The 19,339-nt window shown below is 39.4% G+C and overlaps 1 protein-coding gene across 1 annotated transcript in view; it reads left to right on the forward strand.

The window, feature by feature from the left end:
- The window catches only part of ANKRD55 (ankyrin repeat domain 55), a 47,549-nt gene that overhangs the window by 4,821 nt on the left and 23,389 nt on the right, over positions 1 to 19,339 (forward strand). The window contains exons 2-6 of the mRNA XM_053968802.1: positions 3,209 to 3,331; positions 5,130 to 5,260; positions 7,331 to 7,440; positions 10,698 to 10,758; positions 14,387 to 14,515. Of these exons, the coding sequence (XP_053824777.1) occupies positions 3,209 to 3,331; positions 5,130 to 5,260; positions 7,331 to 7,440; positions 10,698 to 10,758; positions 14,387 to 14,515 (554 nt within the window). The remainder of the gene's footprint in view (positions 1 to 3,208; positions 3,332 to 5,129; positions 5,261 to 7,330; positions 7,441 to 10,697; positions 10,759 to 14,386; positions 14,516 to 19,339) is intronic.

The following is a 19,339-nucleotide window of genomic DNA, read 5'->3' on the forward strand; positions in this document are numbered from 1 at the left end:
AATTCATGTCAGTTATCTTTATTCAGATCCCAACATGAGCACTCATCCATTCCTCCTGGCTCAGGCTCCCAGGCGGGATGATAGCCTGCTCCACCTACCTCTCCTTGCTCTGGCAGATAGGACTTGTGGGTGAGGAAGTGTGAATCTTTGTGGCTTCACACCACCATCCTTTAACAGGAATGGAGCCTGTGTTCTGCAGGAAGAGGCAGGGGCAAAACTTCATTCATTTTTCCATCCATCCATCCATCCATCCATCCATCCATCCATCCATCCATCCATCCATCCATCCATCCACAGTTTTACTTCCCTTCCTTTTACAAAAGGATAATTGCTCTGGGGAAAGCAGACTGAGCCCAGCAGAACCAAAGGGGAAGTGTCTTGGTTTTACGTAGAGGCAAAAGGGCAGAGATGTTCAGAGATCCACATGAAGGAGTGTACCCTTGTCCTCATCTTCCTGCCATAGCATCCTCCAGGTAAGCAACTACTCTGCTCAGGAGATGGAGATTTCCCTTTTGTGGCTAGATTTCTCTGCTCTGACTCACAGCAGGAATACTTAACAGTACCTACAAGGCAAAAAAAGAGTACAAAATTTACATGTATAATGCATCAAAGGAGGTGAGGGTCCCTTTGATTCACTCTCTGCCTCACTGCATCTAGCATCAACTAGTGCACAGAGAAGTGCCAGCAGCATCTTCTCTGTACCACGTCCACACCTGCACAGCTGTACATGACAGCAGCCATGAGAGGAGCCATGTCATTGCTCAGGGCTGGCACCCTCTGTGTACCTCCAGAGACTGGAGGACAAAAGGAGCAACACAAGCTATCAACCACTCAGACCTGACCTTGTCATTAACATGTTTTCTGAGTGTACCAGCTGTGAGAGGCATCTTCAGGTCTGACAATATAAGGAAATATTACCAACTGAGCCAGTGGTGAAGTCACTTCTTTTTCTTCAAATACTAGTCACTGACGATGACTCTCCAGCAGCAATGACTCCTCATCTCTCTGGATCTCCAGCCCACATGACAAAGCTTCTGAGCCAAATGAACAGTTGCCTCAGCAGCAGACCCCTTAACAGAGTAAGAATAAAGTTAACATTTTTATTCACAAATTTTATGAAGTGTGTAATTTAAAATACTAGTTAGAAAAAAGAAAATAAATTAGATTCTCTTTAGGTGAGGAGAAATGGAGAGGGAATCTGTGGCAAAAACAGATTAAGATCAGCTCAACCCATTCCAGGGTAAGAGCAGCTTGTGTTTCCATGGGAGCTAAATTTTGGAATCCAGAGTACTGATTGCACCCAGTGAGAGAAGGTCATGTGCAGAATTAGGCTAGGCTATGAAGTCCATGCAGGTTCATCTGAGACAACATCTGATCACAACATAAGTAGTGTGGCTAATACTTTACAACAATATTTATAGATACTTTATCACTCAAAAAATATAATACTAGTGTTTAAAATACCATTTCTACAAATGTATTACAAATAATGTAATATTTGATTATGATAACAGCTTTGTAATAGCTTTTCAACGCTCTTTAAACTATCTCCATTTTTTTGCACAGCTTACATAGTCATGCTGTCTCCAGAAGTTTGACAGTACAGATAAGTCACCAGTCATTTAATCTGTCTTTCCTTTGATCAACTCTCTAATGTGATTTAGGCATTTTCTCCAGCTAACACGGTAGAGGAGTGGCTGGACAAGTGATATGCTTTATAGCTCTCATCCTGTCTTGGTTTAGCCTGGAATAGAGTTAATTTTCTCCTTAGCAGCCAATACAGTGCTGTATTTTGCATTAAGTATGAGACTAATGTTGAAAACACAGTGCTATTTTAGTTGTTCGCTGTTAGTGCTCACCCTAAATCCAGGACATTTCAGTGTCCTGTGCTCTGCATTGATCAGGTGCCCCAGAGGCTGGGGGAGCATGGCCAGAAGAGCTGACCCGACCTAAGGGATGTTCCGTACACAGACTGACATGGCCAGGATGTGAACTGGGGGGAGCTGGCTGGGAGGGGCCAGGAGCTGCTGGGGGACAGGTTGGGCATCGGTCAGCAGATGGCAAACAACTGTACAGCACATTACTTGCTTTTCTTAGGTTTTATTAATCTCTTTCTCTCCTTTTATTACAGTTATTAGTGATGTTGTTGTTCTGGTGGTGGTGATGATGATGATGTGTTATTTAAATTATCAAACTGTTCTTACCTTAACCCAAAAACTTTACCATTTTCTGATTCTCCTTCTCACCCCACAGGGGTCAGGGTAGTGACTGAACATTGGGGGCATCTGAGGTTAAACCCCTACAGACCCTCAGCCATTGTGAACAGTACAGCTCAATGCAGCTGTACTTCTTTTTGAGTTAATAGGGATAAGAAACATGAGACTGTTTCTGACCAACACTACATATCTAGAGCATTTTACCATTAATCAGATTTGATTAATCTGCACCCAAAAATCTACTCTTTTGACTCCTAGAGTCAAGAGGTTAATAGTCCACTTGAAGCCAAAGGAGGTGCACACATGTGGAGCATGACATGACAAGTCTGAAAGGAAGTGAAAAGGAAAGAAACAAAGAGAATCTTACTACATTAGAAAGAAGTATCTGAAGAATGTTCCAGAACAGGTCCTGCAAGGCATCTGCTTTTAATAATAACTCACACTGTAGCTGCCAAACTAAACCTCTCCTGGGTTCCAAGCAATAGTCCACTTTTCCTTTTTACAGGAATTATCAACAGAAACCATTGGTGCCAGAAGTTTACTCTCCCTAGAAGAGAATTCCCTTGGACATTGCAGGGAAGTGAAAAGCCTCAGTCTTCTGACTAGTACAAGGATAAGACTGAAATTGAAAACACCTGAGTCGTGATTTCATCCTATCTCATAAAAGTGCAGCCAGAAATATTATGAGCTTGTTCAGTTATTACATTTTTTCTCAAGTCATGTTATGTTAGTATGATTTCTTACAAGAAGTGGAAACTTTCCAGAATTTTTCTCAAGTCCTTTCAGCATCTATGTTTGAAAGTTTTTGGAAGAAGTTATGATGAAAAGTAATTTTCAGATGACTAACAAAAACCACAGTGCTGTTTAGATACACTTTGTTCCACCCCAAGTTACACAGTCATTTAAACTCAGTGAGACAAGTGTCATTATTTTGACTGTTTATCATTTGTACTTGCTCTCTGTTTGCTCATGGATGTGCTCCTTGCCTGCAGCTGATGCAGCAGAAGAGATAGACTTGGCTGTGGTTTACCAAGCGGCAGCTAATGGCGATGTGAACACCCTGACTGCAGTGATCCGAGAGGATCCTTCCATCCTGGAGTCTTGTGACAGAGAGGGTAAATGAAGGCTGAGCTTGTTCTCAGGAGATCTGTTGCTTCAGCTTGCAAATTAAACTTTCATTTTTTTTTTATTCTGATTTTTGTAAATTGTATTTAGTAGCAGAATATGGGAAATTTGAGTTACTATTTGGAACATGCAATGGAAATGCACAGTTTGGATAATTCCTTCCCCCTGTAATTGTAAGATTTCTTTATGATTACAAATAAGCTGTTTTGCTATAATTAGACAGTAATTTACCATTTATTTAGTTTATTGTATTTAGGGGTATGCTGAGAAACTGCTGACATTTCAGGGGAGGAAAAAGAATATTTTTATCAATGCCAAATGACATACATTCTGAACATCTCTAAAACAGGGGTTCTAGTATGTGTACAGTCACAGTTTGAATGGTTTTGTCAAGTAATTTTTTTTTGCCAAATGATACAATGTGCAATTGTCTAAGTGATCTGTTTTATCTGTCAGCTGTGCTCATTTTGTGTTTAAGTTACTATTTAATGTTATTACAAATTATTGTACATTGGCTGGGTTTTATATTTCCAAAGTGAGTAAGAACCACAGACCTCTGGAAGCTGTTCTCAAGAACAACTTTTTTTGTCAGAAGTATTTTTTTAATTGCAGTTTCTTATAAAGGGTCTATATGAACACTGTCTTTTCTAATCTTTGACAGCTTTTCCCAAGCTACCAATTTTTCATATACTTTAAACCAGGCATTCTAACTGATATCTTTAAAGCATCTACTGGTTAGTAGAGAAAATTTACTCAAGAAAAAATGATCCCTATCTACTCGTTAATGGGAGAAAGACTAGGTATGAATGGTGGGTGGAGTAGGAGGAGATGGACTGGCCAGGAGTACTTCAGCTCTGGAACTAACTTGTCTCCTAGGTTGTCCATGTAACTAAAGAGCAGTGTTCCAGCACAAAACATACTGCTCATATCCTGCACATTTTTCAGGCTCTACATGACCTCAGGTTGAGTAGCACATTTCCTCAGCAATCTCATTGAGTCCAGTAAGAATAATTATTCTTCAACGATAGATGAAGTTTCTAGTAGTCTTATAGTTTCTAATACTCATGTTTATTCCCAGCCTAGGAATTTTAAAATGCTTTGTCAGATTCTGCAGGAAAATCTCTTGCTGTTTTTCAACAGTTAACAGAATGGAAGGAAGAGGAAGCAATTAAATGGTACAATACTTCACAAAGAAATTTGAGTATTAGGTTTAAATGGAAATTTCAGGGTTTTTTTCAAAACAGAAAATTTTTTAAGTTATTCAAAAAGTTCTTATAAAAACAGGAAATAAAATATTCTAGAGCAAATCCAGACTTCAAATTAAGTTGTTCTCTGCATAAAGGGTCAACTCACACTTACATACCTTTGCAAGGATCAGAGCTTGATTTTGTAAGTCTTATGAATATACAGACATAATGAAGCTGGGGTTTGAGAAAATTAGACAAGCACCATCTGGCTACTAATCATTCTGAAGGATATCAGCCTCCAAAATGGTGTACAAATCCAAAAGTTCATTTTGGGAACTTATCAACAGAAGAGCACTTTTCCCTCCAGAAGCAGAGTTAATGAGGCAAAGCTTTTGCTAATGTAGTCACGCTCTTTTTAAAATCAGTGGTCAGTGACTGTCATAGAAGTTACTTCCTGACTAAAAAAGGCTGAGTACAACTATTGGACAGCTGTCAGAGAAAGGATTTGTTAGCTTGCCTGTGTTCACATTAGAAAATAAGAAACTATATCTTATAGACATGACACAACATATGGTAAAATAAATTTGGTTTTCTTCCCCAGGTTGCACACCTTTGATGCATGCTGTGTCAGGACGCCAGGTTGACACAGTGAAGCTTCTGTTGAAGATGGGAGCTAATATTAATACTCAAGATGCTTGTGGACGTACCAGTTTATCTCTGGCAACTTACTTGGTACCAAGACTTGGGGGACAAGGATGGAGTGAAGGGAGTAAATGGGCAGACCAAACAAGATTTCTGCTTATACTACAGGAAAAAAAAAAAAAAAAAAGCACAAAACATTTGGTTCTAGACAACAGTGGAATTGGTTTTGAAACTTTACTACAATGCAAAGATGAGCAATGATTATTATAAGAGGATCAGGACTCCTGTCAGACACCCCTGTCAAAGTGTCCTTTCTCTTTTGGCTTATAACATCAGTGCATGATAGGAGGATCTCACAAGAAAATAACTTTTTTTGTATACTGAAAGTGCCCTTTTGTTTTTAATATGAAGATTAAGACTTTGACTTCTCCCCCTTGCATAGCCAGCATTAGATATTTATGCTGTAGTGAGGGCTTTTGTATCTGAAATTCTGGTGATCAGCAGGCATGTGTTCCTGCACACTGCATGAACCAGGGTTTTGCTTATTTTCACTGTGGTGCTGGACTTCGGATGGCCAGGTTGAGGACTGAAGTTCTAGGTGCTGCAGGTGCTGGTGCACTTGGTCAGATTATAAACAATCCAGTCCCCTGATCAACCTAGGAAAGGAATTGTACTTTAGAATCTGTCTGAAGCAACAGGATAGTCCTCTTCTCCTTAGTCTTCTACTCCCTGCAGGAGGTAATTCAGGTTTCAGAGAGAAAATGGGGTCCAAGTTAGCTGAGCAGACTGGGCTTCCATTATTAATTGGACAGAAAGGAAGAAGGAGTGTGCAGCCATGGCTGCACAGTATGAGTTAAGCTGGATGACTGCCAGCTCATTTAAACAGACACTGTGGCAGCCTAATTAAGTTACATCCCTTGCACGTAGTTTCTTCCTGAAAATTCAGGACAAAAACAATGTTCCTGCTTAGCTATGCAATATTCAGCCAGAAAATAAGTGTAGAAAATAACAAAACAGGCAGTCTCATCCAGTACAAGGAGCATGTCCCACTTACTTGACAACAAACATTTCCTCTGCAAGATATTTTTTAAAAAATCTCATAATAAGTGTCATGCTTCTTTTTTCCTTCCTCTTTTCCCAGAGGGGAAAAATATTCTTTGGAAAAAAAGAAATGACTGGAAAAGAATTAAACCACCAAAGCTTCTAAGTTTCCATTTCTGTTTCTGTGAGGGATATAACAAGAGGTCCAGAGAGAATTCTGCTGTGATGTTTGTCCAGACAAATGAATTCAGGAGAGTCGCATAGTCAAGACTGCATGTGGCATTTGGTGGTCGTGGCATTTGGTGGTCCTATACTTCCACCAAGAGCTCCAACAGGGGTGTTCTGATTCCACCATTCCACACATTTTCCCCAGAAATGCTCATAATGCCAATCCAAAATAGCTCATGTGAGAGGGAATGGTCTTTGTCAATTGTCTGATGAAGTTTTAACAAAACACTTAAACTCATGCTTGATTTTCTTCAGACTTCAGTATATGCTGAAAGATTTATGCAGTCACAACCAAACTGTTTACTTGCTTTTATGTTGAGGTGATCAATAAAAGGTTTTAGTCCAAGAACTGATTCATTCCATCTGTTTTGGTGCTATTTTCAGTCTAATACTGCCACTAGTACAAACTTCTGCAACAACATTTACAAGACCACACTCTGAGGCTTTTTACCATTGATTTGCCATCCTTGCTAAAATCTCACAAACAAAATCAGATTGAGGGCTCATGTTCTTAATCTAGCATGACTGAATTCACGTGCAAGAATATGTGTAGCATCTGCTAGTGATGCAGTAATTAGCAGGTTTTTAATCACTGTTAGTGCTTGCCACAGATACAGGGGGAAAACAAATGGACAAAACAAAAAAACAAACAAAAAATACAATGTAAATTAAATGCCTCTTCAGAGAAATGAACAACTGAGGTAGTTTGAGACCCAGACTCCAAAGGGGAACTACTCTCAGTGCTGAGAAACCTCTACTGAGGAAAAAAATTCCAGTTTCTCTGCTGACAGGAATGGCTAACAGTCACACGTGAATGCCAGCACCAACAAGAAACAATCTGGCCTTATACTTTTCACTTTTGTCTTTGATGTGCTCCAATTTATTTTTTAGGGCTGGCTGGAAGGCTGTGTCAGCCTGCTCAGGAATGGTGCTAAGCAGAACATACCTGACAAGAACGGGAGGTTGCCACTACATGCTGCCACCGCAGAGCCTGATGTGAGGTATGTGCCTGGCTCCCACAGCTTTTGCTGGTTGAGTCTTTCAACCCAGGGAGAGCCCACAGCAGGAATAATAGTTGTGACAGCTACACTGGTGACCTGTGTCTTTGTTTAGTGGTTACCGTAAAGGGGGTATAGAGGAGGAAAATCATTGTGCAATACTTGTGTACCAAAGATCAATGGCCGGGTAAACAGAGGAGCCTGTTTTAACATCGCAATAGCTGGAGAAGGGAAAATAACTATAAGAGAGATTGAAACCCTACTTTTCCCCTGCCCGACTACCTTTCTGTCCTACCATATGAAATATTACAAGACTCCTTCTCTGGGCTTCTCCTGTGTGTAGCATGGCAAATGTGAGAAAAGTTTTCCACAAGATCACCTCTCTGAAAATCCCCAACCATAAAGGGGAAGTTAAGGACTGGTGGTCTGGCTCATTTTTAACTACTTTTAGTGAAGGTAGAGTAGAAGCTACAGAGTGTCTTCACAAGAACTCTTAAGAAGGATTCTCTTTTTCTGATTCCAGCCTATGACAATAGCAAGGATTAATAAATTTTGATTTGTATATCTGAATCAATTCAGATAAAATCAATTCAAAAAACTGCCCTGAGTAAATCACGAAGGTGTAGAAAGACATTAGAAGCAGGTAAAACATTCAGTACATGCAGTATATTCACGTGACTTAATCACTGAGTCCATGATTTTGTTGCTGTAACCATATCAGACCAGGCTAGACACCTGGCCATTTCTGCTGATGTTGTTCTCCAGGCTTTTTGAACAGCTTTATTAATTTTCCACATTATCTTTGCTTTTCATGCATCACTTGGAGAGAGAATTTTCATGCATCACTTGGAGAGAATAATTTGAGATTTCTGCAGGAAAAAAGTCCCTATCATTAAACAAAGCCAGCACAAGAAAGAAGACAATGTTTGTACAACACCACACATGTTGCTACTTGAAAGGGAACACTAATCTCCTCTACCAGAAGCACGCTGGGTCCCCTGAATGTTTTTCACGTTCTCCAAGGACACTTCTTTGCTCTGCAGAGTTTTCCTTTTCCTCTGTCTTCCCACTGGGTTTGCCCCATGCCCAGACACAGGCCTGGAGCACTGAGGAGCGGTTTTTACATCCTGGTCATTGTCAGTCCGTTGAATCTTATGTCACTGCCAAAAGAGAATATGCAGTTGTGAAATGCTTTTGTAGCTAAATTTGAAAGCTAGCAGTCCACTGCTACAACCTCACATGCTGGAGGCAGCATGGAAAGAATGAGACAGTTGATGTATTGATTTGATAATTGGTTTATGTGCTCCAGTGCATTCCACAGAGCCTAACAGGCAAGGTGGAAAGAGAATTCTTTCCTGAACTGTGTCTTTAAGAGTAGATAGCAGAGAAACCTCAGCTGCTTGGTTGGGTATCTACATATTTAAATGGTAGCACTTATGTTGCCATAATGGCCTAATGGTATAACTGAGTCAAAGTTTATTCATGATAAACATTCTAGTCAAATAATTAGATTTCTTTCACATACAGTGGTGTCATTGATGATATCAGGCTCTGAACCACAGAACCCTATATCAGATTCTAAAACTATGTGATAAATGGGTTTTACAAGCATACTATGGTTATCTCACTTTGGTTTTCCTCACTAGTTGATATTTACCAAGACATGTTTTCAGACACTGCATTTCTGAGATTCTGAGTCATTTTGCTAAATAACAGAATCTTTCTTCACTTTTGCAAACTTCTACCAAACCAATTACAACAATCATAGTGTCATCCTTTTCAGATTTCCTACAGTATGACTCAGTTTAGAAAATTAGGTGTGACACCTCTTTTCTACAATAATTTCTATCCATATGTAAATGGATTTGAAGTCAAAGCAAAATCCCTATGCTGGGGTCTGCCCAATCATCACTCTTTAGGGACTCTACTTTAAAAAAATCCTAAATTTGGACTTTCAACACCTGAGGAAGATGTTACCTATAGATAAGATTTTCACCTGCAGAATTGTCAAAACCATCCCTAAGCAAGTATCTTCTTTTGAATAATTTACACAACTAGTTCTTTATTACCAGTAGCGAAGAAGAAATTTGACATGAAATGTTAATCTGATGCATACACCTGAGGACAGTTCAATCCAGAAGATACACTAGAAGTGTATGAAGATAAAAAGGAGCAAAAGATTTTTATTCAGTCTCCTCTGCATGGGAATAAATGCAGGATTTTATATATTTGTTTCTGTGATATCTTTACATTTATCTAATTTCCTTCCTTTGTACTTCATTATTTTTTACTTTCCTTGCTAAACAGTATGTCTTCTTCATGTCCATGTTCTGAAGGTCTTTAGCAAATTCACACCTTCAGATGAGCCACAGGTTTGCACAATGATCCACTGAGGATACATCCTTCTTTTTGCTATGATCCTAAGAACTGTACATTCGTATTATATTAGAATTGGCTTTGCTACAGCACGTGAATGGACGGTGTTTTTCATTTTCATGGTCCAGCCACGTACATGATCCAAACAATTAGCATCCTGCTATAAAGCACAACCATCTTGGCTAAACCTATAGTGATTTCAGAACATCTTCACAAGATAGCAAAAGAAAAAGGAGATTTAAAAATATTATTGTACTTGAATAATATTTCATGTAACTACTTTCTTTTTCCCTCCACCAGACAGGAGTGCTTGTAGTCCAATATTCTATAAAATGTGAACCTATGCACTGCTATGTTTTATGCCATAATAATGGCCCTATTCCAGCAGACATTTTGTATAGCCTTGTAAAATATTGGGATTTATGTGTATAAACATACAGCAAGCATGCATATACACACATATGTACACAAATGTGTGCACTACATCACATTACTCCAAGAGTTAAATAGAGTGTTAAATCCTTACAGAAGCTGGAATCTCTGTTACTTTAGGACATTATAAAATATGTTTGGAGCAAATTTCTAAGCTACCAAAAACTGCACACAGGTACAGTATTGTACATTCTGATTCTAGCCCAGCAGTCAGCATAAGAATTATTCTGAGTAGATCTTCTTTTTTCCAAGCTCTAAACTTTTGTTGTTACCATAAGCCATAAAGTCCTATTTGTTTTGCTCACATGACAAAGCTCAGACCTAAGATTCTGACCTGTGCCCATCACTAATACTGATTTTTCATGAAATTGCATGTTTTGTTTTTTAAAAACTTTTGGTTTTTCAAATTTAGTCAGGAGTTCAGCACACTGATTATATCATTGCTTCCACAGGCTTCTGAGCTTGCTTCTGCAGCAGTCAAATCTTAGTGAAATTAATCACCAGGACAATGAGGTGAGTGACCTTGTGCTACAAGTCACAGTCCCTGGCACTGGAGGCATAGAAGCCGTTCAATTTTACAATAAGGCTAAGTCAAAAACTTCTATAATGCTTGTGCTAAACTCTGCAAAGTATTATCTCATTTTTCCTTCTGTATACTATGCACCTGTATGCCAATAAAGCTTCTCTCTATTGAGCCAGCTATGAGGTACATTGAATCTGTCTCTTAAATCATTTGTCAAGACAAGAATTGCCCTTGATTCTTCTGAAGTTAGACACTGGACCAAGTACTTCACCTTTCCCAATCATAAGTGTTCAAGGCCAGGCTGGATGGAGCTCTGAGCAACCTGGGACAGTGGAAGGTGTCTCTGTCCATGGCAGGCAGGCTGGGACCAGATAATTTTAAGATCCCTTCCAACCCAAGCCATTCTATGATTCAATGATTCCTTGATCTCACCATTCAACTCCTGTTCTCAGGAGAAGTATCAGAAAGCTGGCATTACACAGAACAGTCATGGAAGCACAAAAATTTGTGCTAATGTCTTCCATGTGGAATTGTGTCCTGCATGTATATATATTGTACATAAGAAAGAGTTAACTTCCCATATGTTTTTCTCCAAATAGATAAATCAAGATACAAGAGAGATTCTGAGTGTCTTTTCATATGTTTCTGTTCATTTTAACAGTTACTCAAGGATATGTCTCTTTTCCACAGTGTCAGAATGGCCAGAGGGCTGTATATTTTTCCTCTTTCTTACCCACTGAAAGGTTTGCAGAGTCTGCTCACAACACTCTAAACCAGACATATGCATTGTCTTGGTGTAGAACTGTGTTACTAATGAATTGCATGGAATGGTGGATCATTTCAAGCCATAATATTTTGCTGTCATGCACTGCTAACATGCAATTTGGAACTTTTAGTCCATCTCACTGTCATTTGGCACTAACAATATATTTGTTCAAGTGTCAGTACTAAGCCCTAAAGAAATGTTTTCTGAAAAATGTGAATCCTCATGAATGATTACAGCTAACAGAGCTGTTCTTTTGGCATAAGTAAAACACTTCAGTTTTCCCATTTGGTGCTTGAGAAAATCACCTTGATGAATGCATGAACACACAGAGTAAAAATTACATCTGGAGGTTTCATAGCTTCCATAACCGTGTCTTTCTCTGGGTTTATTAATGAAGTCTGTGAGATGAAGAAGCATTCCCTATAAAAGCCTTGAATCTGAGTAAAACAAGTGTCACCCTGTATTTCTCACAGCCATTTCTTGGGGTTTGTCCTTTTATGTCCCATACTGCTCCTTATTTTTATGAATGTGCAATTGTTTGTCCGTCTCACATCTAAGATTGTTTTCTGCTGGACCTTCAGCTTTGGCAGTTCTGATACCACTCTTATGTGTACACTCAAGAACAGCAGTCTGTTTACCTACAGATACCACTCCAGGGTGGTAGCACAAAGCGGAAATGGTGTGGGCAGCCATTGCCAGCTACAGAAAGCCCACATGAGTGAGCTGCTCCCACAAACAGCTCAATGCTCTTTGCTCAGCTGGGCACTCTGAAAGGACACACAGAATGTACAAAATATTAGAAAGGAAATGGAGAAGAAAACAGGAAGCTCTGTTTGAATCCTTTGTACAGCCACATGGTTACAAGAGTAAACTGAAAAAAGATACACAAAAAAAGGAACAGAAAAAGGACTACAAAGATGATAACAGTTACAGAGCAGCTTCCTTAGGTGGGCAGGCTAACTAGAGCAAACCACCTATAACAGGACTTTCAGCTTGGCAACTACATCAGAGGGATGATATAAACCTATGGTATCATAAATGGCATGGAAATGAGAAGAGAATTATTATTAATTGGTCTGGGATTTTTGCATATAAAAATATGGGACTTCTACAAAAATTATCGGGCAATAGTTTCAAAGAAAATTAAATAAACACTTTTTTAGAAAGTGCATCATTACCCTTTAGAGGGCTGGATGTCATATGAAGTCTTTAATCTAATTATCAAAATATTAGGTGGCAGTATATTGTCAAGCCTTTTTTCTTATCTTTTTGCACTAAGCATCTGCTCTTGAGTTCTCTGAGTTTTGTCATTGTACTATAGAGATTTTTGAAAACCATCCACAGTTTTATATTCTTATGTTAAAGCTGATTCTGCTGGCTATCACGGTAGAAACAGAGAAAGTTGATTTTTCAATGATTTTTTTTGGCCATAATAACACACTGAAAGAGGATGACAGAAAGACAGCTCACTGGTACACTGTGGTTTCTCCTTCTTTGGTGATTTTCATGCTCTCCAGGACCAGTGACGCATACTCATTTTCCAGCTGAAAATCACTTCACTGACACTACACAGATAATGTGTGTCCATCAACAGTACTAGATCCCTCATGTCTACTGACATAAATGGCAGAGCTCCCATTAATTTCAGTTGGTGCAGGAGTTCACCCTCAGTTTTGGTTTTACAAAACTGAAACCCCCATGATTAAGCTTTTCAAACCCTAAGTGAAACCCAAAGTGCTCTCATTCAACTGCTTTGTTTTGTTATCACCCATACTTAAGCCACGTGGGAACTTAAAAGTCTTAGAACATATGTGATGAGTGAGAGAAATTAATGCTAAGGCGTTCAGGCTTTTAGTCAGAAAATCACTGCAAACAGCTTCCACTTTAATGCACTGATAAGCTGTCTGCAAAGCTGTCTGCATCAATATAGCTCATACTTTACCTGGGTTGTTATCAACTGGCTTTATTGGGGTTCTATTTGAAGTTTTAATTGCTCTTTTTTTTTTTTTTTTTTTTTTTTTTTTTAAATGCTTTTTATGCTTTTTATCCTTTCGGAAATCAGGCAAGACCCTTGTAATGCATTTTTTTCTGGTAAGAGAGAAAACAGCACCTGCCCAAAGGAAAATGTTACCACACCTGAAAACCACTAGCAATTTGTTAGAAAAATAATAAATTAGTCGATTTATACAGAAAGTCTTAATTATTATGGATATAGAGCAAAATATAGGTGAGTGTAACAATGCTGAAGGTATAAATATAGGCCATGAATTCTCTGACCTACTAAGACTGACTGGATGTAGCTAAGATGGAATGAAAATGCAGCTGAATACCTTACCATTTACTTATTTTTCTCCCTGAAGAGTAAATAGAAAATGTTCGTATTGTGACTTTTTTGTGGGCATCACTCTGTCAGTTCTTTAGCTGCCAGCTGCAGTAATAGCTTGTAATATTTATTTTGGATCAAAGATAATACCAAGCACTGACATCATGTTGTGTAATGGCCAAAGCACCCATCTAAACCAGGCTTTTCTTGCAGGATTCAAGCTGAGCAGTGAGGAACTGTCCCCCCAGCCATCATGGCCCTGACCACATGTTATTTATAACAGGCTATAGGGACATATGGAGGAAGCATTTGTATTTGTATCCATTTTCTGTAATAATTCCAATAAGTTAATGCTTGGTTTGCCCTTGTGACTCCACTAATTCAGAAGCTACTACTATTTCAAATCAAGGTGAAGAGGGAAGAATTTGTCCACCCTGGATGGTTTCAGGGCTGTCTAGCTTATCTACATAGACTTGAGGGGTGCTTCTGTGAGTGACAATAATTTTCCGTCTGGGTTTGTGGCTTGCAGGGAATGACTTCACTCCACTGGGCTGCATTCCACAACAGACCCCAGCACACCCAGACTCTGCTGCACAAGGGAGCAGACCCGACTCTGGTGGACAAGGACTTCAAAACAGCTCTGCACTGGGCAGTACAGGTGAGCCACAACACGGCCCCAGTGGGATGTTTATTGAACTGAGTTGTCTATTGTGGTGTCCTAAATACTTCTAAGGAAGTAGTTTGGGCTGTGGAACAAGAAGTTGGATGCTAAAAATACCCACTAAGCCCCAGCATTTTGCCAGTGGGTATAGATCAAGGATCTAGCATCTTCTTTGGAGACCAGTGCATACATAATAGAGGCTTAGCCCTCTTGCCCCAAAGTTTTTGTTTATCTCAGTGGGACTATGTGCTTCATGTTGAACTTGTGCCTGTTTTTTTTTTTTTTTCACTAAATCAGGGTTGCAGAAACTAGCAGCTTACTTGCCAAAGGCCTTTGGGAATAAAATAGCATTAACACAAGTTAAAACACATTTAAAAAGCTACAGCTATAAAAGAATTATCTGAAGCATTGAGACCCTACTTCTCTGGAGACTGGAGAAGACATGGAGCTAAACACATTTCCTGTTGAGCTGTATGTTTTTTTCTCATATGCGAAAGAACAGTGTCAAATATTCAGGCCATCATTAGAGAAACAAACCATACAAGTTTAATATGACATTAAAAGCTGTATTATGTAATTATGTTAGTAAGTGATATCAAATACAGCATAATTCACTGGTTTTCCAAGTTTACTGCAGAAAACTGCCCAGATGAAACTGTATGCTTTCACATGCTTTCTTACCATAGCAGTTCCAGTATCTATGTTCAAAACACGTGCACAACAGGTAAGCCAAAATAGAATTCACACAAAAATCCAGCAACATTTTCATACAATAACCAAATATTTGCATCCTCATCTTTTGGTCTAAGTTTGCTCTTCTTAAAAGAAGTGTCAACAAGGAAATTTAAAATTCTGAACTGCCATATACTTAATTTGTTATGGGGTAAGGACATCTGAACAAATAATATCCTTTCTTCAACCACAGCTTCACAAATATGATTAACATATAACAGGCATAACTTTTTTTTTCTGAAGTAGAGGTATATTTTGATCTCTGCAACTGGTTTTATTTCAAAAGTTTTGTTCTTCTTTAATCCTAATCAGTCTTAAATTGGACTTGTTATTTGCCTTAGGAGATTAAAGGTATCTACTCTATTACCTGTTGTGCATTTTTACCAGGCTTATTCCAGTTCTGGTTGCTTCCTGTGGGAAACATCTGAATCTCATGCAAACTTCTGCATGATAGCCAGTGGTCTATATCATAGCTCTGGGGAGAAACTGTCTGACAAACAGAAAAACAAAAGTGAATCCACTTTATAACCTTCAGAATTCCTCTCCTTCTTTAAGCTTTCCTTGATTCTGTATTTTGTATGTTTATTATTTAATTCCACTGTTAACTCTCACCTCCACCCTTCTCTCACAAATGAAAGAAAAAGTCTTGAGAAATGGGGAATCAGAAACTGCACAAAACACACTTGCCCTCAGGTGGAAGGAAGTCACAAATGCCCTCTTTTCCTTTAAGCTGCTCCCAGAAATCAAGAGGAAGTGTGCAGAATAACACACACACCCCTTTTTCCCTTATTGTGGGATTTCTGCCATGAAACCTTATAAATGGCTTCTTCCATCCACATACTTCTCCACATTCTAGGTCCAGAAGTGTCATTTGAAATACCAGAGCGTGAAATAGATCTGTTCACATTTCTCTTACGCAAATAAGAAAACTCTTATCCAAGAAATCAACAACTTGCAGCCAGTGCTCTCTGCTGCCCATTTAGGCCCAGGAGATTTGGATACTGTGGACAGGCACAACTTTCTCTGCTGTGACAGAGAACAGAACAACAGCTCTGCTGGATGGGATCATCACTATGTCTAATAGCCTCCTCTGTGACTGCTGGAAAGGAGATATTTTTCCTTTAAGAATTGTATAAATATCTTCAGAGAACAAGAGACTCACAGAGCTCAGGCAGTACAGCTGCAGGGGTTATTTTTGGCTGAATAGGGCCCTCTGTTTAATTTCTCTTTTTTTTACATGCAGTGAGGGGAAGACCAGACATGGCACAGAAACTTGTGTCAGAAGTTACAGGAAAGAGGCAGCTTGTTCGCATGGGGCTGAAAGGACCATATGAAAATCATTACCCACCATTCAAACCCAAATTCATGGGCAAGGGGCATATTTCACATGAAGTCATTGTTCTGTGCTGACTCCTTCAAAGACTGTATGTTTGTGGCTTTGTCTTCCATCAGGCATCACGGGATGATCAATCTCATCCATGTAACCAGACAGACCTTGCCCACAACAGGGTCTGATCTTTCGAGAAGCTCTAATCTCCTGCCATTCAAGTTCACATCTTAAGTGCAAGTGTATCAGTGTCAAAAAAACTGATCATTACTGTTTGGTGTGAGAGTATCTCATGCCACATTTTTTACACATGCAGTATTTCTATATGCTGGTGCAGATAGACCTATTAAAAGTGTCTCAGGAGGTATTTCTCTCCTTTCACTTCAGCCAGCATTAATTACTGTAGTGAAAAGGAAACACACCTTTAAAATACAAAACTGTTAACTGATACAGGGACAAAGGGTAAAGCCATTCTAACAATTCTACATAATGGTATTATTGAAATCCTGGTAAAATATAATATATACCATACAGCACGCACTATCATGTTACACAGTACTATACTATAAGAATATTAGTAATACTTGGAAACAGCCTGGGAAGATTTGGAATCCTGCTACATTGCCTTGCCAATTATCATCATTTTTACCAGAATTTTCTTTGTCTCATTCTCAAAGTCTCTGGCTCCCAAAGTCATATGATTATGTGAAAATATCAGCTTTCCACTAAAGGATAAACAAAAAAACAGATTTTTTTTTTTTAAGTGAAGAAGTACAAACCTGTAGGAATAGAAAAGAATGCAACTAGAAAGAAGCTGTTAAAAATAATATTCTGCCATGGGGAGATGTGCTTATGATTTTTTAATAGGCTGGTTTGGAGTGCAAATTTTTAAAAACTTAGAAGCCAGCATATTTGTTCCATAGCAGCAATGCAGTTATTTCATTCCTCTGTTTCCAGAGAAGAGGGTGAAATACCTGTATATATAAAACACACTGTAAAAGAAATGCATAAGTATTAATTTGTGTTTGGCTGACCGAGCATTGTGGTTTCTCTGTAACTGGTTGGAAGGTGAAAGCACACTTAAATGCCTGGATCTCTAGGAAAGAATGTCTCTGTTGCTGCAGGAAATCTCAAGGACACAGTTGGCTATCCAGCCAGAGCAGAGGAAGGGGCCAGAGAAGTCAGTGGTGGCTCAGAATCTCTCCCAAGGGATCACTTCTCTCCTTCTCTCTGCCCAGCATCCCATTTTTTCATGTGGGCTACATACAGTGGAAGAATTCAGAGAGACTTCCAAAGACATCTAAAAACCCAGTGAGTGTTTCTCTACTCCAGATATGTCTGTTGTTGGACTGACCAGAAAAGGTGCATTTGCTGGACATGGTTCACTGTCTAGTTGGTTTCAGGCAGGTTTCTTTCCCTCCAAGTTGTCCTTCATTTCTCCTTGTTTAATGCAGTTTTCTAAAGATGGCTTGAAAGGAAGAACATGAAGAAGGTGATATCCTTTTTTATGTCACTAAGTTTTAAAGACAATTTTGACTGTTAACAAGTCAAAAATATATTTTCATTTTTTAAATACATGGTTTTAAAATCACTTTCTTTTGTAAATATTGTCATTCCAGCAATGGTACAACTCTTGCTTGTGGAGCCTGGAACATTACATAGCAGCAGGGATCTACAGAGTGAGCTGTCAAGTTGCAAAACAAGATGGAAGAGAATTTGCAAATAGTTTTGAGTAAGAAATAAACTTGCTACCAGCAGAAGCTTTTTCCATAAAGTGCCCTAAATATTTGTGACACTGTCTGCAACAGTGAATTAAATGTGTTTTGAGTCTTGGCTCTGGTACTGAGGCAAACTTTCATAGGACAACCTGTGTCCCTACTGCTATATTCTCTTACCCAAACAGAATGGTTGTACACAGACCACCTACTGGGAATGATCTGGCACCAATATTAGCTCCAGGAACTGGTAGGGAAAGTATTAATTGACCCAGGCCTAAACCATGACAGGAAGGATTTTAAGAATTATTTAGTACAGACACATAAATTCCCGTGATGAAGGATGTTCCTGGGTGCTGCTTCATATTTTTTATATAGCTGCAACCTATTTCTTCACTTCAAGTTGTCACAGAATAAGCTAAGTTGGAAGAGACTCACAAGGATCATTGAGTCCAACTCCTGGCCCTGCACAGGTCACCCCAAGAGTCACATCATGTGCCTGAGAGCACTGTCCAAACTCTTCTTGAACTCTGGCTTCGTGCTGTGACCACTTCCTTGGGGAGCCTATTCCAGTGCTCAAAAACCTACTGGGTGAAGAAACTTTCCTGATGTCCAACCTAACCTCCCAACACAGCTTCAGGCCATTTCCTTGGGTCCTATCACTGGTCACCACAAAGAAGAGAAGTCTGTCTGCCCCTCCTCTTCCTCTCATAAGGAACTTGTAACTGCAATGAGGTCTCCCCTCAGTCTCCTCCTGGCTGAACAGACCAGGTGACCTCAGCTGCTCCTCATATGGCTTCCTTGCAGTCCATTCACCGTCTTCATTTTTTACCCTCCTTCGGATGCTCACTAATAGTTTAATAACTTGATTATACTGTGGCACCCAAAAGTGCCCCAGCACTCGAGGTGAGGCTGCCCCAGTGCAGAGCAGAGCAGAACAATCCCCTGCCTTGCCTGGCTGTGATGCTGTCCCTGATGCCCACAGGACACCCTTGGCCCTCCTGGCTGCCAGAGCACTGCTGGCTCATGTTCAGCTTGCCATGGACC

Source organism: Vidua chalybeata, chromosome Z (assembly GCF_026979565.1).
Source record: "Vidua chalybeata isolate OUT-0048 chromosome Z, bVidCha1 merged haplotype, whole genome shotgun sequence".
Lineage (NCBI taxonomy): Eukaryota > Metazoa > Chordata > Aves > Passeriformes > Viduidae > Vidua > Vidua chalybeata.